The sequence below is a fragment of the Palaemon carinicauda genome, chromosome 15, assembly GCF_036898095.1.
Source record: "Palaemon carinicauda isolate YSFRI2023 chromosome 15, ASM3689809v2, whole genome shotgun sequence".
Lineage (NCBI taxonomy): Eukaryota > Metazoa > Arthropoda > Malacostraca > Decapoda > Palaemonidae > Palaemon > Palaemon carinicauda.
This window is the reverse complement of record NC_090739.1, coordinates 18028170-18045122: the sequence shown is the minus strand read 5'-3', so window position 1 is coordinate 18045122 and position 16953 is coordinate 18028170. Positions and strand designations below refer to the sequence as shown.

Sequence of the window (16953 nt, the reverse complement as noted above, 5' to 3'; positions counted from 1 at the left end):
AGCCCAGAACAGGCCGGCATATGCCGGTAGGCCCGGCGGCATGCCGGCGACAGTCAGTGCTGTAGCCCATAAAAGTTTTTTCCAACCTACAAAGTGCTTCATGGGTAGCCTATTGTGAGACCATCTTATATAAGAGAGTGATTCTCTCTACCATTTAATGGTTAACAACCATTGTTAAAATCCCCAATATTGAACCTAGAAGATTCTGTTAAGAAGACACTTCATATCAAAGGATATCATCTTCCCCTAAATTCACTAAGAATTTAGTGTTCAATATCGGAGGAAGTCATAGCAATGGGCTGGACAGGAAACACAAGTAGGTGTCTTTCCTATTTTTCTAGCTTACCCTATCCTAAGCTAAATAATATTAAAAATATGTATGTTGAAATCTGAGAATTTCACCGAATACTTATATGCTTTTCTTTCTTTACAGGAGGAGCATCCCGAGTGTGGGAACAACTTTTGTAGTGTCCGCAGTAAGAACTTCTGCGGCCATGACGTGTGCAGGGCCCATGCTCGCTGCGCAGTCACCAAGGGGGCTCTCAAGTACTGGGACCCACAGGTATGTACCGTTTGTGATAAACTGGTAAAAGAGGCTTTTGATGATCAAAAGTCTACAGAGTCAAGGGATGCAGCAAGGGAGAAGATGCAAAAATGGGTCAGGGGTTTTCAGAAGAACACCTCTGGCCCATACCTTCCTAATGAAAGGATGAGGGACTGTCTTTTCCCTTGGGCATCTTCGGATGCAATCATTCCCCAAGCTCAACCTGAGATTCCCCTAGTCCATATTCCGATAGAATCTGTTGTTTCGGACGCCTTTAAGAGCATCCAATTGGAGGACAACATGTCGGTTGTCTCAGAGGAGACTGAGAACAATCTCCTAGTGGAGGAACTGGATCAGGAGGATGACGTACCTCCTGAAGCTGAAGTCGAGAAAACCGAAACGATTTTGGTGTCATCAGCCGCTGTGACTGAACCCGTGCCTTCGACTTCTTCTACTGCCCCCCAGTTAGATTCCATCACGAGTACGTTACACTCTCTGTTGTCCATGGTGCAGGACATACAGAAGAAATCATCCGAGAAAGAAGCTTCTTTTCGGACGGAAATGCATCAGCTAGTTGCAACGCGTTTAGCCCCGAAGAAGCTAAATGTCAAGGATCTTCCCGTTTTCTCTGACGTCAATCCTTGGAGGTATGCAGAGCATATGCCGATGTCAGGGGGGAAGATCTTCCTCTCTGAGAAACTGGGCACTGTCCCAGTAGAGGAAATTGAGTTTTGGACCAGCAAAGGGGCCTATCCCGATTGCTATGTCCGTCTGAGGACGGATCATGCATCCAAAGAGGAGACAAAGCCGAAGGAGACCATTGTTCTCGAACTATCTAAGGCCCAGGCCTTATATTCAAACACCTTGAAGGAGAGAGCCTTTACTAGCTCCAAGGTGCTGGCTCTCAGCAAAAAGCACCCTTCTTTTATTGCTGACTCCAAACGTGCCTTCCCCTTTATGGACAAAAGGTTTAAGGCAGCCTTAAAGGCAGTCGAGGCAGGGAAAACTTGCCCTACACTCGAGGAGTGTAGACCCTTTTCCCTTGCTTTTCCATCAGTCGATGCAGACTGGAAGGATGTCCACAACACCTTCACAGTCGGGAAGCTGGAGGCAGATATTGCCGGACGTCAGTTCGGCGAAGACCTCCCAAAGCTGTCAGACTTTCTCATGCGCAGGGAACAGGAGACGAAAGAACGTCTTGCTGCCTCTATGTCTCTGCAAACTGGGCTAGAAACAATGGCAAGCATCCCGGACACCCCAGACATGTACATGGTCTTCGCCAAATCTCATTTGGCAACGGTTACTAAAGACCTGTACAATTTTATTAAAGCCAGAAGGGCTTGTAGAGAGTTCGTGTTCGCCTCAGCTGCAGTGAGGCACGAACCAAGGAAGCTGATAGCCTCCAACATCTGGGGAAAAGACCTCCTCCCAAGCGAAGTGGTCAAAGAGGTCGTGGACAAAGCCGCAACGGAGAATAGAAATCTCCTCTCCAAGTGGGGCTTGTCCTCTAAAAGAAAATCTTACGCTGATGAGGGTCCCCAGCCGAAGAATAAGTCAAAATGACCAAGAGTGCCCTCTCGTCCAAGACAACAACAGCTTCCCATGGTCATGGTGCACCAGACGGTAGCACAACCAACCACCACCTTCCAGCTGGTTCCCCAAACGGTGACGACACAGTCGCCCGCTTTCACCCCAGCTTTTGAAAGGCAATCAACGTCCTTTAGGCCGAAGTCTCGAGGTTACTTTCGAGGATCCTCTAGACGCCCCTTCAGAGGTAGGGGCAACAAAGGTGGACGTGGCCAAGGAGGTAAATCCTCCAACCAGCACTCAAAGTGAGATGCTACCGGTAGGAGGGAGACTTCTCCTCTTTCGGGATCGGTGGACCTTCGATCCCTGGGCCCACAGCCTAATCAAGAACGGACTGGGGTGGAGTTGGAATGCAACTCCACCAAACTTCCCTCAATTCTTCCAACACTTAACCCCCATACTGGAAGAATATGTTCAGCAACTCTTGAACAAAAGAGTTATAAGGAAGGCAAAGTCCATCAAATTCCAAGGAAGGCTATTTTGTGTTCCGAAGAAGGGCTCGGAAAAGCTCAGAGTCATTCTGGACTTATCACCACTCAACAACTTCAGAATGCTGACGCTTCAACACATAAGGACCCTTTTGCCCAAACGGGCATACACAGTCTCCATAGACATGACGGATGCGTACTGGCACGTCCCAATCAACCGTCAAGTTTCCCCCTACTTAGGGTTCAAACTACAGAAAAGAAAGTACGTTTTCAGAGCCATGCCCTTCGGTCTAAACATAGCTCCAAGGGTATTCACCAAGCTTGCAAATGCAGTCATTCATCAACTACGCCTAAAGGGAATTCAGGTCGTAGCCTACCTGGACGACTGGCTGGTGTGGGCAGCATCCGAGGAAGAGTGCATGCAAGCTTCCAAGGAAGTGATCCAGTTCCTGGAACACCTAGGATTCAAGATCAACTTGGAAAAGTCTTGACTATCTCCAGCTCAAAAGTTCCAGCGGCTGGGTGGCCACTGGGACTTACAGTCACACTGCCTTTCCATTCCATCAAAGAAGAGGAAAGAGATAGCAGGATCTGTCAAGAGACTCCTTCAATCCGCCAGGATATCAAGAAGGCAACAGGAGAGAGTGTTGGGGTCCCTCCAGTTTGCCTCAGTGACAGATCCAGTATTGAGAGCACAATTAAAAGATGCATCAGGAGTTTGGAAAAAATACGCATCAAACGCTCGAAGGGATCTAAAAAGACCGATACCAAATCGTCTGCGATTCCAACTCAAGCCATGGTCGGAGGCCAAGAACCTAAACAAGAAGGTACGCTTGCAACTGCCTCCACCGTCAGTCACCGTTCACACGGATGCCTCAAAAGAGGGGTGGGGAGGTCACTTATCATCGGAAAGTCCAAGGAACCTGGTCTTCCCTCTTCAAAACCTTCCACATCAACTTTCTGGAAGCCATGGCAGTTTTTCTCTCACTGAAGAAACTGAAACTTTGCTGCTCAATCCACATCCGTCTGGTTCTAGACAGCGAGGTTGTAATGAGATGCCTAAATTGACAAGGCTCGAGATCGCCTCAAATAAATCAAGTGATACTGGCCATCCTCCGACTAGCGGAGAAGAAGAGATGGCACTTGTCAGCAGTCCACCTTCAAGGGTTCCGCAATGTGACAGTGGACGCTCTATCCAGTGTCAACCCGATAGAGTCAGAATGGTCCCTAGATGCAAGATTATTCTCTTCCATCTTACGCAAAGTCCCAGGACTGCAGATAGACCTCTTCACAACGAGCGACAACAAGAAGCTACCCCGGTATGTAGCCCCGTACGAGGATCCTCTAGCGGAAGTGATGGATGCAATGTCCATAGATTGGAACTGATGGTCCAAGATCTACCTGTTCCCTCCAACCAACCTTCTTCTGAAAGTCCTCGACAAACTGAGATCCTTTCAGGGGACAGCAGCAATAGTGGCCCAACAGCGTTTGGTTCCCTCTGGTAATGGAACTACGCCTGAAGCTGATCCCGTTGCCGGATCCAGTTCTGACTCAACAAGTGCAGAAATTGACTGTCTCAGCTTCATCACAGAAAACCTAGAACCTTCATCTCATGATTTTCTCGCCTTAGCAGTCAAGAAAAGGTTCGGTATTTCTAGGGACAGTATTAACTTCTTAGAAGAATACAAGTCAAAGTCAACTAGAAGACAATATGAGTCTTCCTGGAAGAAATGGGTTTCCTTTGTCAAGGCGAAGAAACCTAAGGAGATTTCTACGGATTTCTGTTTGTCCTTCTTCATCCATCTCCATGAACAAGGTTTAGCAGCCAATACGATTACTACGTGTAAATCTGCCCTAGCCAGACCAGTGCTTTACGCCTTCCAGGTAGACTTTTCTAACGAAATCTTCAACAAGATTCCTAAAGCCTGCGCTAAACTTCGACCCGCAGCCCCTTCCAAGCCCATTTCATGGTCTTTGGATAAGGTTCTTCACTTAGCATCAACTCTGAACAATGAAGATTGCTCGCTGAAAGACTTGACTCAAAAGGTGATATTCTTATTTGCACTAGCCTCAGGAGCCAGAGTTAGCGAAATAGTGGCCCTGTCGAGGGATGATGGCCACATTCAGTTCACAGACTACGGAGAACTGAACCTCTTTCCGGACCCGACGTTTCTCGCTAAGAACGAGTTGCCCACTAAGAGATAGGTTCCCTGGAGAATCTGCCCTCTGAAGGAAGAAGCATCCCTCTGCCCAGTGGAATGCCTAAAGGTCTATCTTCGTAGAACTTCAGACTTTAAGGGAGGTCAGTTTTTCAGGGGAGAGACATCAGGTTCAACGTTATCCTTGAAACAGATAAGGGCGAAAATCACCTATTTTATACACAGAGTGGATCCAGACAGTACACCCGCAGGTCATGATCCGAGAAAAGTTGCCTCGTCTCTGAATTTCTTCCAGACAATGTCGTTTGAAAACCTTCGTGCTTAAACTGGATGGAAGTCATCCAGAGTATTCTTCAAACACTACGCGAAGCAATTACAGGAAATAAAATTTCATGTGGTGGCGGCAGGCAGTGTTTATGCCGCTTGATTACTGCGAAGAACAGTGCACTATTCGGGACTTTTAGTGAAGGGTGTACATGATAGACTCTCAAGGTATATCATGTTGAGTGTTGTGTCTAGTGATGACACTATAGACTGTTCTAACTACATAGGTAACATTAGGCATAATAGACTAACACAAGTGCCATGCATACAGTACCTATATGCACAGTGTTCCTAGTAACAACAGAATTCATAGTGAAATATACATATTTCCCAAAGAGTGGCTGGTGTTTCCTTTTCAGGTGAAACTTATTATATTTCTGTTATTACTATTTATGCCTTTATGCAGAATTATTCAGCGTAAAATGTAATTGATTACAACCACGATTTCTATTTTTATTTTAATAAACAATAGAAGGAATCTTTGCGTCTCTTTCGCCTCAAATATTCTAGATTACGAATAAAGTCAGAGCATCTTTTGATTCTTTTAATATTTAAGAAAATTGGGAACTAAGGTTACTACTGTTCCAAGCAAACAGGTAAGGACTGATTGTACTAAACTGTTTATCTTACTGAATTAAGGTTTCCTACATGTATATAAAACTGTCGGTCTCTTTAACAACCAGACTCGGGAGGTATCAGTAACCTACACAGATCAATGCCATCTAAGTACAAACTATGCTTTACGTATATGACGACACTAATATACAACTGTTTGCTAGATTGTTCCTTGAACTCACAATCCTCGGGTTTTTCCTAGAGTCTACCCAGACTCTTCCCTGTTGGGGGCAGGAAGCACTGTCATATTCTATGATCAGTTGAATGATGTATAACGGTAACATCAAGTGTCTCTAGGTCCAGAAGACCAAAAGGAAAATTTATCTTGAGATGAACGGCACTATTGAAAATCCACAGATACATTAATGCTCTGGTAAACTTCCATCAGGACGACATGGCCTGAGCCCCCAAAACGGATTTTGAGCGAAGCGAAAAATCTATTTTTGGGTGAGGTAGCCATGTCGTCCTGATGGACCCACCCTTTTTTCGACAAAAGGATAATGAATCCCTCCCTATGGTACTGTATCTGTAACACCTACAAAGCTACAAAGAATGGTTAGGTGGCGGCGCACGGTGGCGATTTGGCGCACTATTTACAGTACGGTAGGAGCGTCACCTTTTTAACGACTCTCCTATATTCTTGCCACTTTTCCCCTTCGAAGCGAAAATGCTATTGGAGGTGTAGATAGCTATGCGATGTGTCAAGAATACGTCCTCTGATATTACGCGATATCCCTTTTAAAATTTTTAATGGATATTCGCTCCAGGAGTTAGAATTCTGGATACCTTTGGTAAATTCTTTGGGATATATCACTGTAGTCAAATATACCTAGGAAGCTACTAATGAAGGAACTTCCATCAGGACGACATGGCTACCTCAACCAAAAATAAATTTTTCGCTTCGCTCAAAATCCGTTTTGATGTCTTTGGGCGTAATAAATTTGTTAAATAAAGTTGGGGTAAAGAGGAGAGTTTTGTTGTCTGTTAACTTTAGGAATTGTCTGGAGCCAGTCTATTTCTACTATGTTTAGACATTGGTGTGTACCTTACATTGTCCCTTTTCTCCCTTGATACATTAAAAAAGATTTTTATATACGGCAATAATGCATCATGGCTATGGAATGGAACAGTTTTAGAGGTAAGATGCATTTAATTTTTCTTATAAGTTAATGATTATTACTAATCATCTTTTCTGGTAGTGAGGGAATCATCAGTGAATTCTTGGAAAGAGGCATTTAGATAATTTTTTTTTTTCAAATTTAGTTATTTCAATGCTTACCTGGAATTCATGAATAAAAACACCCTTCTGTCTCACTGAAATGGTTGCTTTGTTTACAAGGGAAGCAGCTGACCCAGGAATAGCCTGATCCATATCCTAGCTCTCCCCCTCCGCAGGGTGGTCACCATGCTTTGTCACGGAAAGTAAATTTTTTGTTGTAAAGGTCGATTTATTGAATCAATTAAGGACTAGTAATGAATTCAAGGGAAGTATTAGAATTTATAATTTTATTCTAAAAATTAGAATGTTATACAAAGTTTCTTACTCCAAGGCCTATTGTTTTCTTGCTGTTTATAATCCAAATTGCAAGAAAAAGGAGTTAATGTAGTTAACTTTTGGAGACCCAGGGATCCATAGGTATATGCACTTGGCAGTTACATCCTCATTTTACAGAGATGAAGTCTCTGGAAATATGAAACTGCAAATGTTAGCTAAATGTGAGTAAAGGTAATGTGATTATTAAAATATTAATTTGAAGAAAAATTGGTTATATTTCAAGTAGCAATTGGGGTCTGTCAGGTGTTGAACATGTAAATTTGTGTATATTTATGTTGTATATCAAAATTTCTGTAACTTAGTTTTTGTTGCAGTGTTGTGAGATTGCCAAAGGTCAAAAGGTGAAACGCCAGAATGTATCTACTGGAGAACTTGATAAATTCTTATCGTTTACAGCAAAACCACCCCAGAAAAGGCTGAATAACATAAATAAAATTTCTCGAAACAAGAAACTTACTCAGAATGAATTGATGAAGGACTTGGGATTCAGCTTCCTGGACAAGGTTTGTTTAATTTTACTGTAGTCTTTATGTAAAATCATGGCCGTCAATACACCAGTTCACTATGGGCAGTAGAATTTGCTTTTTATCTTAGTACAGGTTGAGAGTCCCTTATCTGGAATTCCTCTGACCAGAAGTATCTTTGATTTCAGTTTTTTATTTTTAGTTCACCTCTTAGATAGTTTTAGTTACAGTAGGTTTTAATGGAAAGTACAGTAGGCTACATTATTATTGTGATGAAAAAAAACATTTGGAAGTTTTAATTGTTTGCAATTTTTGCAAACAACTGACGATTACGTAACATTTTGCCTCTGACCTTTCCTACTTTCAAAACACCATACATTATTATTATATTTTTCAGCCCGTTGAGTTAACTGGTCGAGTTCTTCCTGCCCCTCCATTGAAGATGAGCACTGGTGATGCAATTGTGCCATTTAATGGGCAGTGGAAGGTGAAAGACAGGAAATTTTTTCAAAGTGAAAATATCAAGTGTTGGGCAATTCTGAATTATGATAAGGAATTAGGAATGGATTTAATAAGGTACAGTGATTTGATTTTATGATGCTTGTAAAAGTTACTTCATGGTATTGGCTTTAGTTTGTTTAAAACTATCTAATTTTAAGTATTATTTAATAGAGAATAATTTTTACGTTATCATTTTTTATTAATAAGTGTTGTGAAAGTTTTCTAGTTAACTAATGCTCACTTTAGGATCATATCAAGATTTATAAGACTGCTCAACAAAAAGTAATGAAAGACATTTTGAATTAGATTGAAGTGGATTTTTAACTTTAACATTCTAGAATATTGAGGACTGTGTTCCACAACGTAATATACTTGTGGGCACAAGGATGAAACCCCATTTACTGGAAGAATACATGTACTTTGCTGAAATTACTCTGCTTCGGCATTGAATATTATTTTCCATGATGAATGCTTGATACAGGCAAGAAAGTTTTTGAACTGTTAAATAATTTTTTCTTCATTTTGACTTGAAATGTCTTTCAGATATATTTTTCATTATTATTTCCATCTCCTTCATGTTTTATCTACTGTTTCCTAACTTGATTTCCAACCTCTCTTCCTCTTTCCACAGTATAGATTTTTTTTTGAAAGGATACCATTGCAGGGATTGGAGTTATTTTTTAAACCAGTCGTGGGAGCTGTGGTGGTTTTGCCAACTTCCTGGTAATGTTTAGAATAAAAAAATGACAATATTCACATATTGATAGGTGCAACTATCTTTGATAAACTGGTCTACGGATTCAAGGGATGGGGTGGGTTTATAGAGGTAGGACTCTTGGTATTGTGTCCGGTTTGCCTGCTACTATGATTGTATCATGGATAATTGTATTCTTGCAATGCTTTCAGTCCCATCAGGCAGGTTCGGCTTGCACTTGAACCACTCTAATCGTGGTGGTACTCTCCCCCCTGGGTAGGGGTGGGAGTGTATATTTGGGAGTCAAATCTCACTGGTATCATTGATGGAGAAATTGATTTCATAAAGGGTTAATGGGATCTCAAAGCTTTAGTGTCATTCTAAACTTTTCTTTCACTAAACTATTTTTCCCATTTGTTTTGTTCATTTTTATGATTATTTCCCCCCAAGAAACTGGTACTCTTTCCCCTGCCCCGTTCCTATAGCACACTCTCTGACACTGTTGACGACCTCTGCTACTGCCGGTAAGGAAAATATTTCCAACTATTCTTCTCCAACCATATCCTGCCTTCCTGTTGATGACCTCAACTACTAAAAAAGATTGCCCTTTGGATACTTGCAGCTCCAGTATAAAACACTGGAACTTTTTATATTACATGGAAGTTACTTGTAAATTAAGAAAAGACTTGTTTACTCTTTAAACGCCCTTTGGAGTGATTGAATTGATGAAATTGAAGTTCTCAAATGACAAGGAAGATTTTGAGGCTTATATAACATATGCTGGCCATAGCAAAACTAAGATTGCCTTCTGAAGTATTAAAAAGGGTTAAGTTTCTGACCTTTCATGTCATGTGAAATTGCAGTTTCGAAAACTTTTCAGATTCTAAATTTGAATATATTCCCAAGTGTTTTGCCTTGTATGGTGAGGTTGAGGATTTGACTTCTTTGTTTATACTTGGACAAATTTGGTATGTTGCATCCCACAGAGAAATGTGTAATGATATTGTTAAGGGCTATGAATGCCTGCAAAAGAAAGTCGGTAATATAATTGGCAAAATTTACTAAAGAATTCCAAAATATACAAGAATATCGCTAATTGATGAGAGACTTCAATGCCCACAGTCCCCTTTTTTTATACTAATTGTGTTGCTATTGATACAAATAGATCCAAGGTTGAACAAATAATGATTTATCATAACTTTTATAAAACTTCATGGAACATATTCATCAATAGATTTAACTCTTTTGTCTACCAGTATTGTTGATGTGTTTCAATACAAGGTCGTAGATGACCTTTATAGCGGTGATTATTTCCCTACTTTAGTAACCATGTTGGGACATATACTAAGTCCTCCTATAGAACAGTATAATACATATAAAGGTGACTTTGATTTGTTTAAGTTAGAGATGTGTTAAGTGCCTCCCTTTAACACCTTCACTAGGATGACATACTTCGAATATCAAAACATGCCAGATACAATTAATGTTTTATGTACTGGATATGTTTTTCACAAATATAAACCATATGAAAGTGAAAATCATTTGTTTATCCTACCAAAGAGTACAACACATTGTTTTATATCACACCTAAGATATTTCACTGTAAAAAACTCCTCCCCTCCATGAATTTAGTCTCTCCCTCTTTCTTCAGCCAACCAACAATTACTGGGATTCGAGCCTTTTTTCCTGATTGTATAAGGGCTATTTTAGTGCTTTTTTATTACCATGCATAATCTCACCACTTTTATTAACCAGTGGGGACATTCCCTTAGTGAGGCACTACTATAACCCCCCCTCCCCCCGATAACCCCCAACTTGAGACAGTTATCATCACATCTCTCTTCCACCACCATCTGAGATACTTCTGATTCTAGTCTTTATTCATAATTATGTAAAGGCTAATTTAGTGTACTGTATTTCTGTGTTGGCATATGTGATCAAATTACACTGGAAGTATTCTCTAGCAGTAGCTGTGTTGCTCTCCCCCTCTGCCGCAAACCTAAGACATCATCGATACAAGTTGTCAAGAGCTGCTGTTTCAGTCAAATTCCATCACATAATTATGTCTAATATCACACCAAATTATCTACATATTACAAATAATTACCTGAAAATGTCTCAATCCATATAAATCTTTCCCTTATTTTGTCATAAATTTCCAAATTCCTACATCATTTATTTGCAATTCATAGATCTTAGGAAATTTCCTCAATATTGGCAATACTGATCTTAACACTGCTCACATTTTTAACCTTGATATATAATATATTTCATATTACAATAGTACACACACACACACACATTCTCTCTCTCTCTCTCTCTCTCTCTCTCTCTCTCTCTCTCTCTCTCTCTCTCTCTCTCTCTCTCTCTCTCTCTCTTCTACTACTACTACTACTACTACTACTACTACTACTACTACTACTACTACTACTACTACTACTACTACAACCACCAATATTTCTCTTTCCTGAACTGAATTTTCTTCTTATGTTTTTTAGCAAGATGTTAAAATTGTCTTTTCTTCTTTGAAATGATAAAATTCTTGCCGGAAACAAGAAAAACAGAAGTAAAAATGAGTGAATGTCAGAGGACAAACTCAGGCGTGTACTATCTCTCAGGTTTGTGGTAGGTCTGAAGGGCGATGGATATAATTTACGAAGGTCTGCGACTTGTGGAAGTTATACAGATGCCATTGTTCACAATTTCTTTTACATTAAAATGTAATAATTATCAAAATTTACGATAACAGAAGAAATACTGTATTTTCTTGTAGGTAACAATGTTATGGTTTATTGAGTTACTTTTACTAATTACCCTGTAACTATGAAAGTAAGAGGAATTTTGACGAAATATTTCGTGTACGCATTCTCCATTGCCTTACGAAGCTCTGTGCATTTTTTTCAGGATTTGTGTTTTTTCTTCCTTATACCCCCATATATTGGCATTCTGGCTGGCCCCCTTAATTAAGATCAGTATGTCCTTCCAAGTCCTGTTTCAGAGTGGAAGATAGGACTCGTATATTACAATCATTTAACAAATGACCAACATTCTCTCAGTTTAAGAAATCAAACATCTGATGAAGATTAGGGTGCCTTGACAAACTAATTTTCCATAATGGAAAGTTGGAATTACATAGTGGAATAGGCTAAAGGGAGAATTTTCAATAAAAGGGCCTAAACACTTTCCTATAGCTGAAACTCCTCTGGTCAACCAAATTGTATAGCGCTAATTGAAGGAATGACTTTTGGTCAATTCCACCTCGAAGTCCATTTAACCATTTTGTTTTGCTGAAACTGAGAAACCTGGTAAATGTCCCATGCAGTGAAATTACATCTTATTAGAATGCAATTGAGAAGCCAGCAATTAATTAGATTGATCTGATAAAGCCTTATCTCTAACTGTACTGATCTTAGCCTTAAAACATCCCAATTAAAGGGGAGTTAATTTTATTTGAGGAGATTTCATTGCTTGAACAAGCATAGATAAGTAAATATAATCAGTTTGTATTTGTCTTCTTTTCTGGATTTTCCTCAACATGGTTTTCAATGAGGTATAGAAAGGAGTTATAGGTTTGTAGTTGATTTGTAAGTGTCTATATGAGAGGGCAAAATATTATTTTAAGCTACTAGAAAAAGTCTTATTGGTAATTTTCCTTGCCGTCTTTTGTAATATTTTTGTATGTAAATGTAATTTCTAAATGTATTCATCTTTACCTCTATATTTAACTATCTGATATTGTCTTGTAAGAAGTGCAGTAGGTTGGTAGTATCAACAGGTGGCTGGCGCTCTGCCAGCCACCTGTTGATACTACCATTTGGGAGTTATTAGGCCCTTTGACTGGCTAGATGGTACTATATTGAATCTCTCTCTCTGGTCATTCTCGTCTACCAGTTTCAATCCTCGTCCAAGCACTCGAGCATTCACCTCTCTCACCACTCCATCAACATACAAGTTAAACAACCACAGTAACATCACACATCCCTGTCTCAGCCCCACTCTCACCAGAAACCAATCGCTCACTTCATTTCCTATCCTAACACATGCTTTACTACCTTTGTAGAAACTTTCCACTGCTTGCAACAACCTTCCACCAACTCCATATAATAATAATAATAATAATAATAATAATAATAATAATAATGATGATGATGATGAAAATGATGATGAATTAATAATTAATAAATGATAATAATAATAATAATAATTAAATAAGAGCTTGGTCCATTTATTCAAATGTCTTTATTATTGAACAATGACCACGGTCAATCTGAAATGAACATAAAACATATTTAGAATAAATGATGAACAATGTATATAACTCAAATGAACACAAAACATATTAAGAATAAATTATGAACAATGTATATACAGTAACTCAATGTTTATAACCCTCTATCTCCCCCCAAGTTTTTAAACGGCCTTTTAAAATGTCTCTCGTGGAGGTCGGTTTAAAACTGATGTCAAAACATTGGGTGGCAATTAAACGTCCAAATTATAGGTTCATGAACACGAAACTCCTGTTAGCATGTGAAGGAACGGAAACTTGAAAAACAATTATTGTCATGTGTTGATCATGATGACACTATAGCTAGTTCATCTCGAAATCACAGTGCCATGTTGGCGGTCGACGGGTACGTCTGGACTTGCGTTGCTCCAAAGTTGGCATGGCAGGAGTTAACTGCGATGGAGAGTTTGTGCTATCATTGGGAGGCGGAATCTCTGCTTGATGATTCGCAGTGTTACCGAGGTCGTTGGGATAGCATTCCGGAGCAGCAACATCAAAATGAATGTTAGGGGTAGTACCACTTGGTAACGGCAAAGTGGTCAGTGGAAGAGTACCATGTGTGTCCGGATTTTGGGTTGTCGGAATGGTGTCCTTCGCAATGGTCTCAGACGTTTTAGTGGTCGAAGGATTGGCAATAGGTACAATCTGATTCCGATTATAGTCATCTCTAATTGTACGGACTTCTGGAATACTCCTGACAGGCACGTATTGTCTCAAAAACTTCCGGTTCCTTAGCGTGACCCTACCAGAGCCATCAACTCTGACGACGTATTGGTCGAATTGGCGGACTTCTATGATGACACCGGTTTTGTCCCATTTCAGGGGGTGATTTCCTGTTTGATTTTGGATGCGAACCCGGTCACCTACGGACAGTGGGGGTAGTCTCTTAGTGTGCTCTGATAAGCGCTCTCCCTGTTTAAGGTGTCGATGTCTTAGGGCCTCCTCTCTTGCATCGAGTGTTTCCTTCCCCGTGTCGTGGGGACGGTACCTGCCGGGCGGGACAGGTATGAAGTCTCTGATGGGACGACCAAATACACATATTGCAGGAGATAACTTGGTATCTCTGTCAGGTGTGTTCCTGTATTGGAGCATCGCACGTTGGAATTCATCAGTGTTGAGATCACCGTTACTGCCCGTGTTGTCCGCTATAAGACGCTTGACAGTTTTGACGCCTATTTCGGCTCTGCAATTACTATGTGGGAAGGCCACAGAGGAAAGGCGGTGATGGACTCCCCAGTCCTTTAAAAACTGCCTAGTTGCCGTCGCTGTAAATTCAGGTCCACCATCGGATGTCAATTCATCCGGAATCCCAAATGTCACAAATGTTCGGCTTAGTGAAGTTATAAGACCCTCTGCACCGTTCGAAGATCGTTCAACTATGGGCCAATTCGAGTATCGATCAACTATAACTAAATATCCAACTCCTCGGTAGTGAAAGTAATCTGCACAAACACATTGGAATGGGTAGTCTGGAGATATAAGGGGTGTAGGCGGAGCACTAGGATTCGAAGGCGCGATGCGATTGCAGTGGTTGCATCCAGCTCGAAGTGCTGTTATAGCGGGTGTTATCCCTGGCCAAAACACAGATGACTGCTCGCGATACCATAGAAGTAATTCCTTGATGTGCTGAATGAAGAGATGTGAGAATTTCCTGACGAAGGGCTGGAGGAATAACTATACGCTCCTTGTATAGTATCACACCATCAACAGTGTAGAGATGCTCGCGGAATTGAAAATACTCTCGAAGATGTACTGTACAGGAAATTCTTGGCGAGACTCTGGTACTCCGCATTCTATAAGGCTGAGCAGTTCATGCATGTTATCGTCACTACTTGTGGCAGTGCGAACTCTGTCCCAGGTGACTGCTCTCACGTTAAGTGAGTCAAGTGAGCATACTGCTGATGCGGTGATACAAGTATCAATATCATTGTCAGTGGAAACAGAATATGCTGATGGCAATTAATAATAATAATAATAATGATAATGATAATAATAACTGTATAGATTGATATATTTGAAGGTGTTTTCAAGATTAGTCTTTTGTACTACAGTGGAACCTCTACACACGAACGTATCTACATCCAAATTTTCCAACATCCGAAGTAAAATTCGAGCAATTTTTCGACTACACCCGAATTTTATTTCGACACACAAAGTAAGCAATTTTTGTCATACCGTTTGTATTCGAATTTTTCGACACGCGAAGTACAATTTGAACACGTTCCTATTCTACACCTGAATTTTTTTTCGACACCCGAAGTAAACAATACCCATGCACGTAGATGGTATTCATAGCGCCGGATGTATTTTTTATTTCCGCCGATAGAAGGCAGCATTTCTACCTCGGAGGGACCCTCAATTAGCGTGGCTTGGGACATTCCTCTGTTCTCGTCGGCTTCGTGTGGTTGTGCCCTGTGCGTTCTGCTATTAACTGTGTTTTAATCGTGATTTTTTACATTCATCCTTTTACGGTATTTTACGTAAATCATGGGTTCCTAAAAGGCTTAGTTTCGCAAGTGGTAGTGGTAGTGGTAGTGGTGAGAAAATTAATGAGGAAATGCTTTCTTTAGAAGTAAACTTGCAAAAGAACATCACGACGAACTTACCACAGAGGAGCTCAAGGAACTCCATGCTATGTCTGAGCACATAAGTGATGACAAGGATGGGATCGAGGAGGTAGAACATGTGTTAGGTTTGGCGCAAATAAAAGAGGTGTTGGGAAAATATCAAGACGTGGTCGACTTCATCGACAAATACCATCCAAAGAAATTGCAGGTTTGTCGTGTAGTTGCGCAGTTTGATGATGTTTCCCTAATTTATTTTCGAAACATTCTGAAAAGCTGTACCAAGCAACTTTCTATCGATAGCTTCTTTAAAAAAACTACGAAGCGAACTCGGGATGAAGAGGAAGGAAGTGGTTCAAAGAAAACGGCAAAGAGTGAAGCGAAAGAAAGTGAGAAAAAAAAAAATGGCAAAGATTGAAGAGAAAAAAATTCAATCAATTTTAAGTGTAGAGTGAAAGTGATTAAAATTAATCATCAAAAAGAAAAAAAGAAAATGTAAAAAAAATACAAAATATAAAAATAAAAAAAATAAATAAGCTAAGTTAGGTTAAAGTTCACTTTGTGTAAATTAGAATAAGTTACGGTAGTGTACGTTTATTGTAGTCAACCTCTCTACCTCCTCGCCGCCCGTCCGTCTCCTCTCTGCGTAGGTAAAGTGACGCTAAAAACCTGTTTCTTATTTATTATTTCTTGATAATTATTCTTTTTTACATTTCTATTATCTAATTTAGAGTGCATATTGTCATGTATAATTATGTGTAGTAATTTATTAAGGAGTTATTATAGGTTTTTGGGCTCAACCACGGATTAATCCTATTTCAATGTATTCTTATGGGAAAATTCGTTTCTACATCCGAACGTTTTCTACATCCGAAGTCGGTTGTGGAACGGATTAAATTCGTATGTAGAGGTACCACTGTACTATTATTTTAAGACTTGAGCATGAATCATACTTTCACTGCTAGCATAACTATGATATTCTTTAGTTGAGAAGTACAATTGTTAATAATTTTTAAATATTTCTTTTTCAGCAGATTTTTTAAACAAATAATTGACATGGGAAAACACCGCGGGATGGAAATTGATAATCCAGTAGAAACACTCACAGTGGAATATACCCATCGGAAACCAGAGTCTGACCTTCTGGGCCTCCAAAAGAGACACCCTAAACTACAGATAATTATGGTGATTTTTGTGTCTAAGACATCAGATTATGGTTAGTAAATATTTGTT

The 16953-nt window shown here is 40.1% G+C and overlaps 1 protein-coding gene across 1 annotated transcript in view; it reads left to right on the top strand.

Annotated features, from left to right (window-relative positions):
* Nucleotides 1–16953, top strand: part of LOC137653900 (protein argonaute-3-like) — a 189921-nt gene that overhangs the window by 104377 nt on the left and 68591 nt on the right. The window contains exons 7-9 of the mRNA XM_068387527.1: nucleotides 7527–7715; nucleotides 8074–8252; nucleotides 16752–16936. Coding sequence (XP_068243628.1) covers nucleotides 7527–7715; nucleotides 8074–8252; nucleotides 16752–16936 — 553 coding nt within the window. The remainder of the gene's footprint in view (nucleotides 1–7526; nucleotides 7716–8073; nucleotides 8253–16751; nucleotides 16937–16953) is intronic.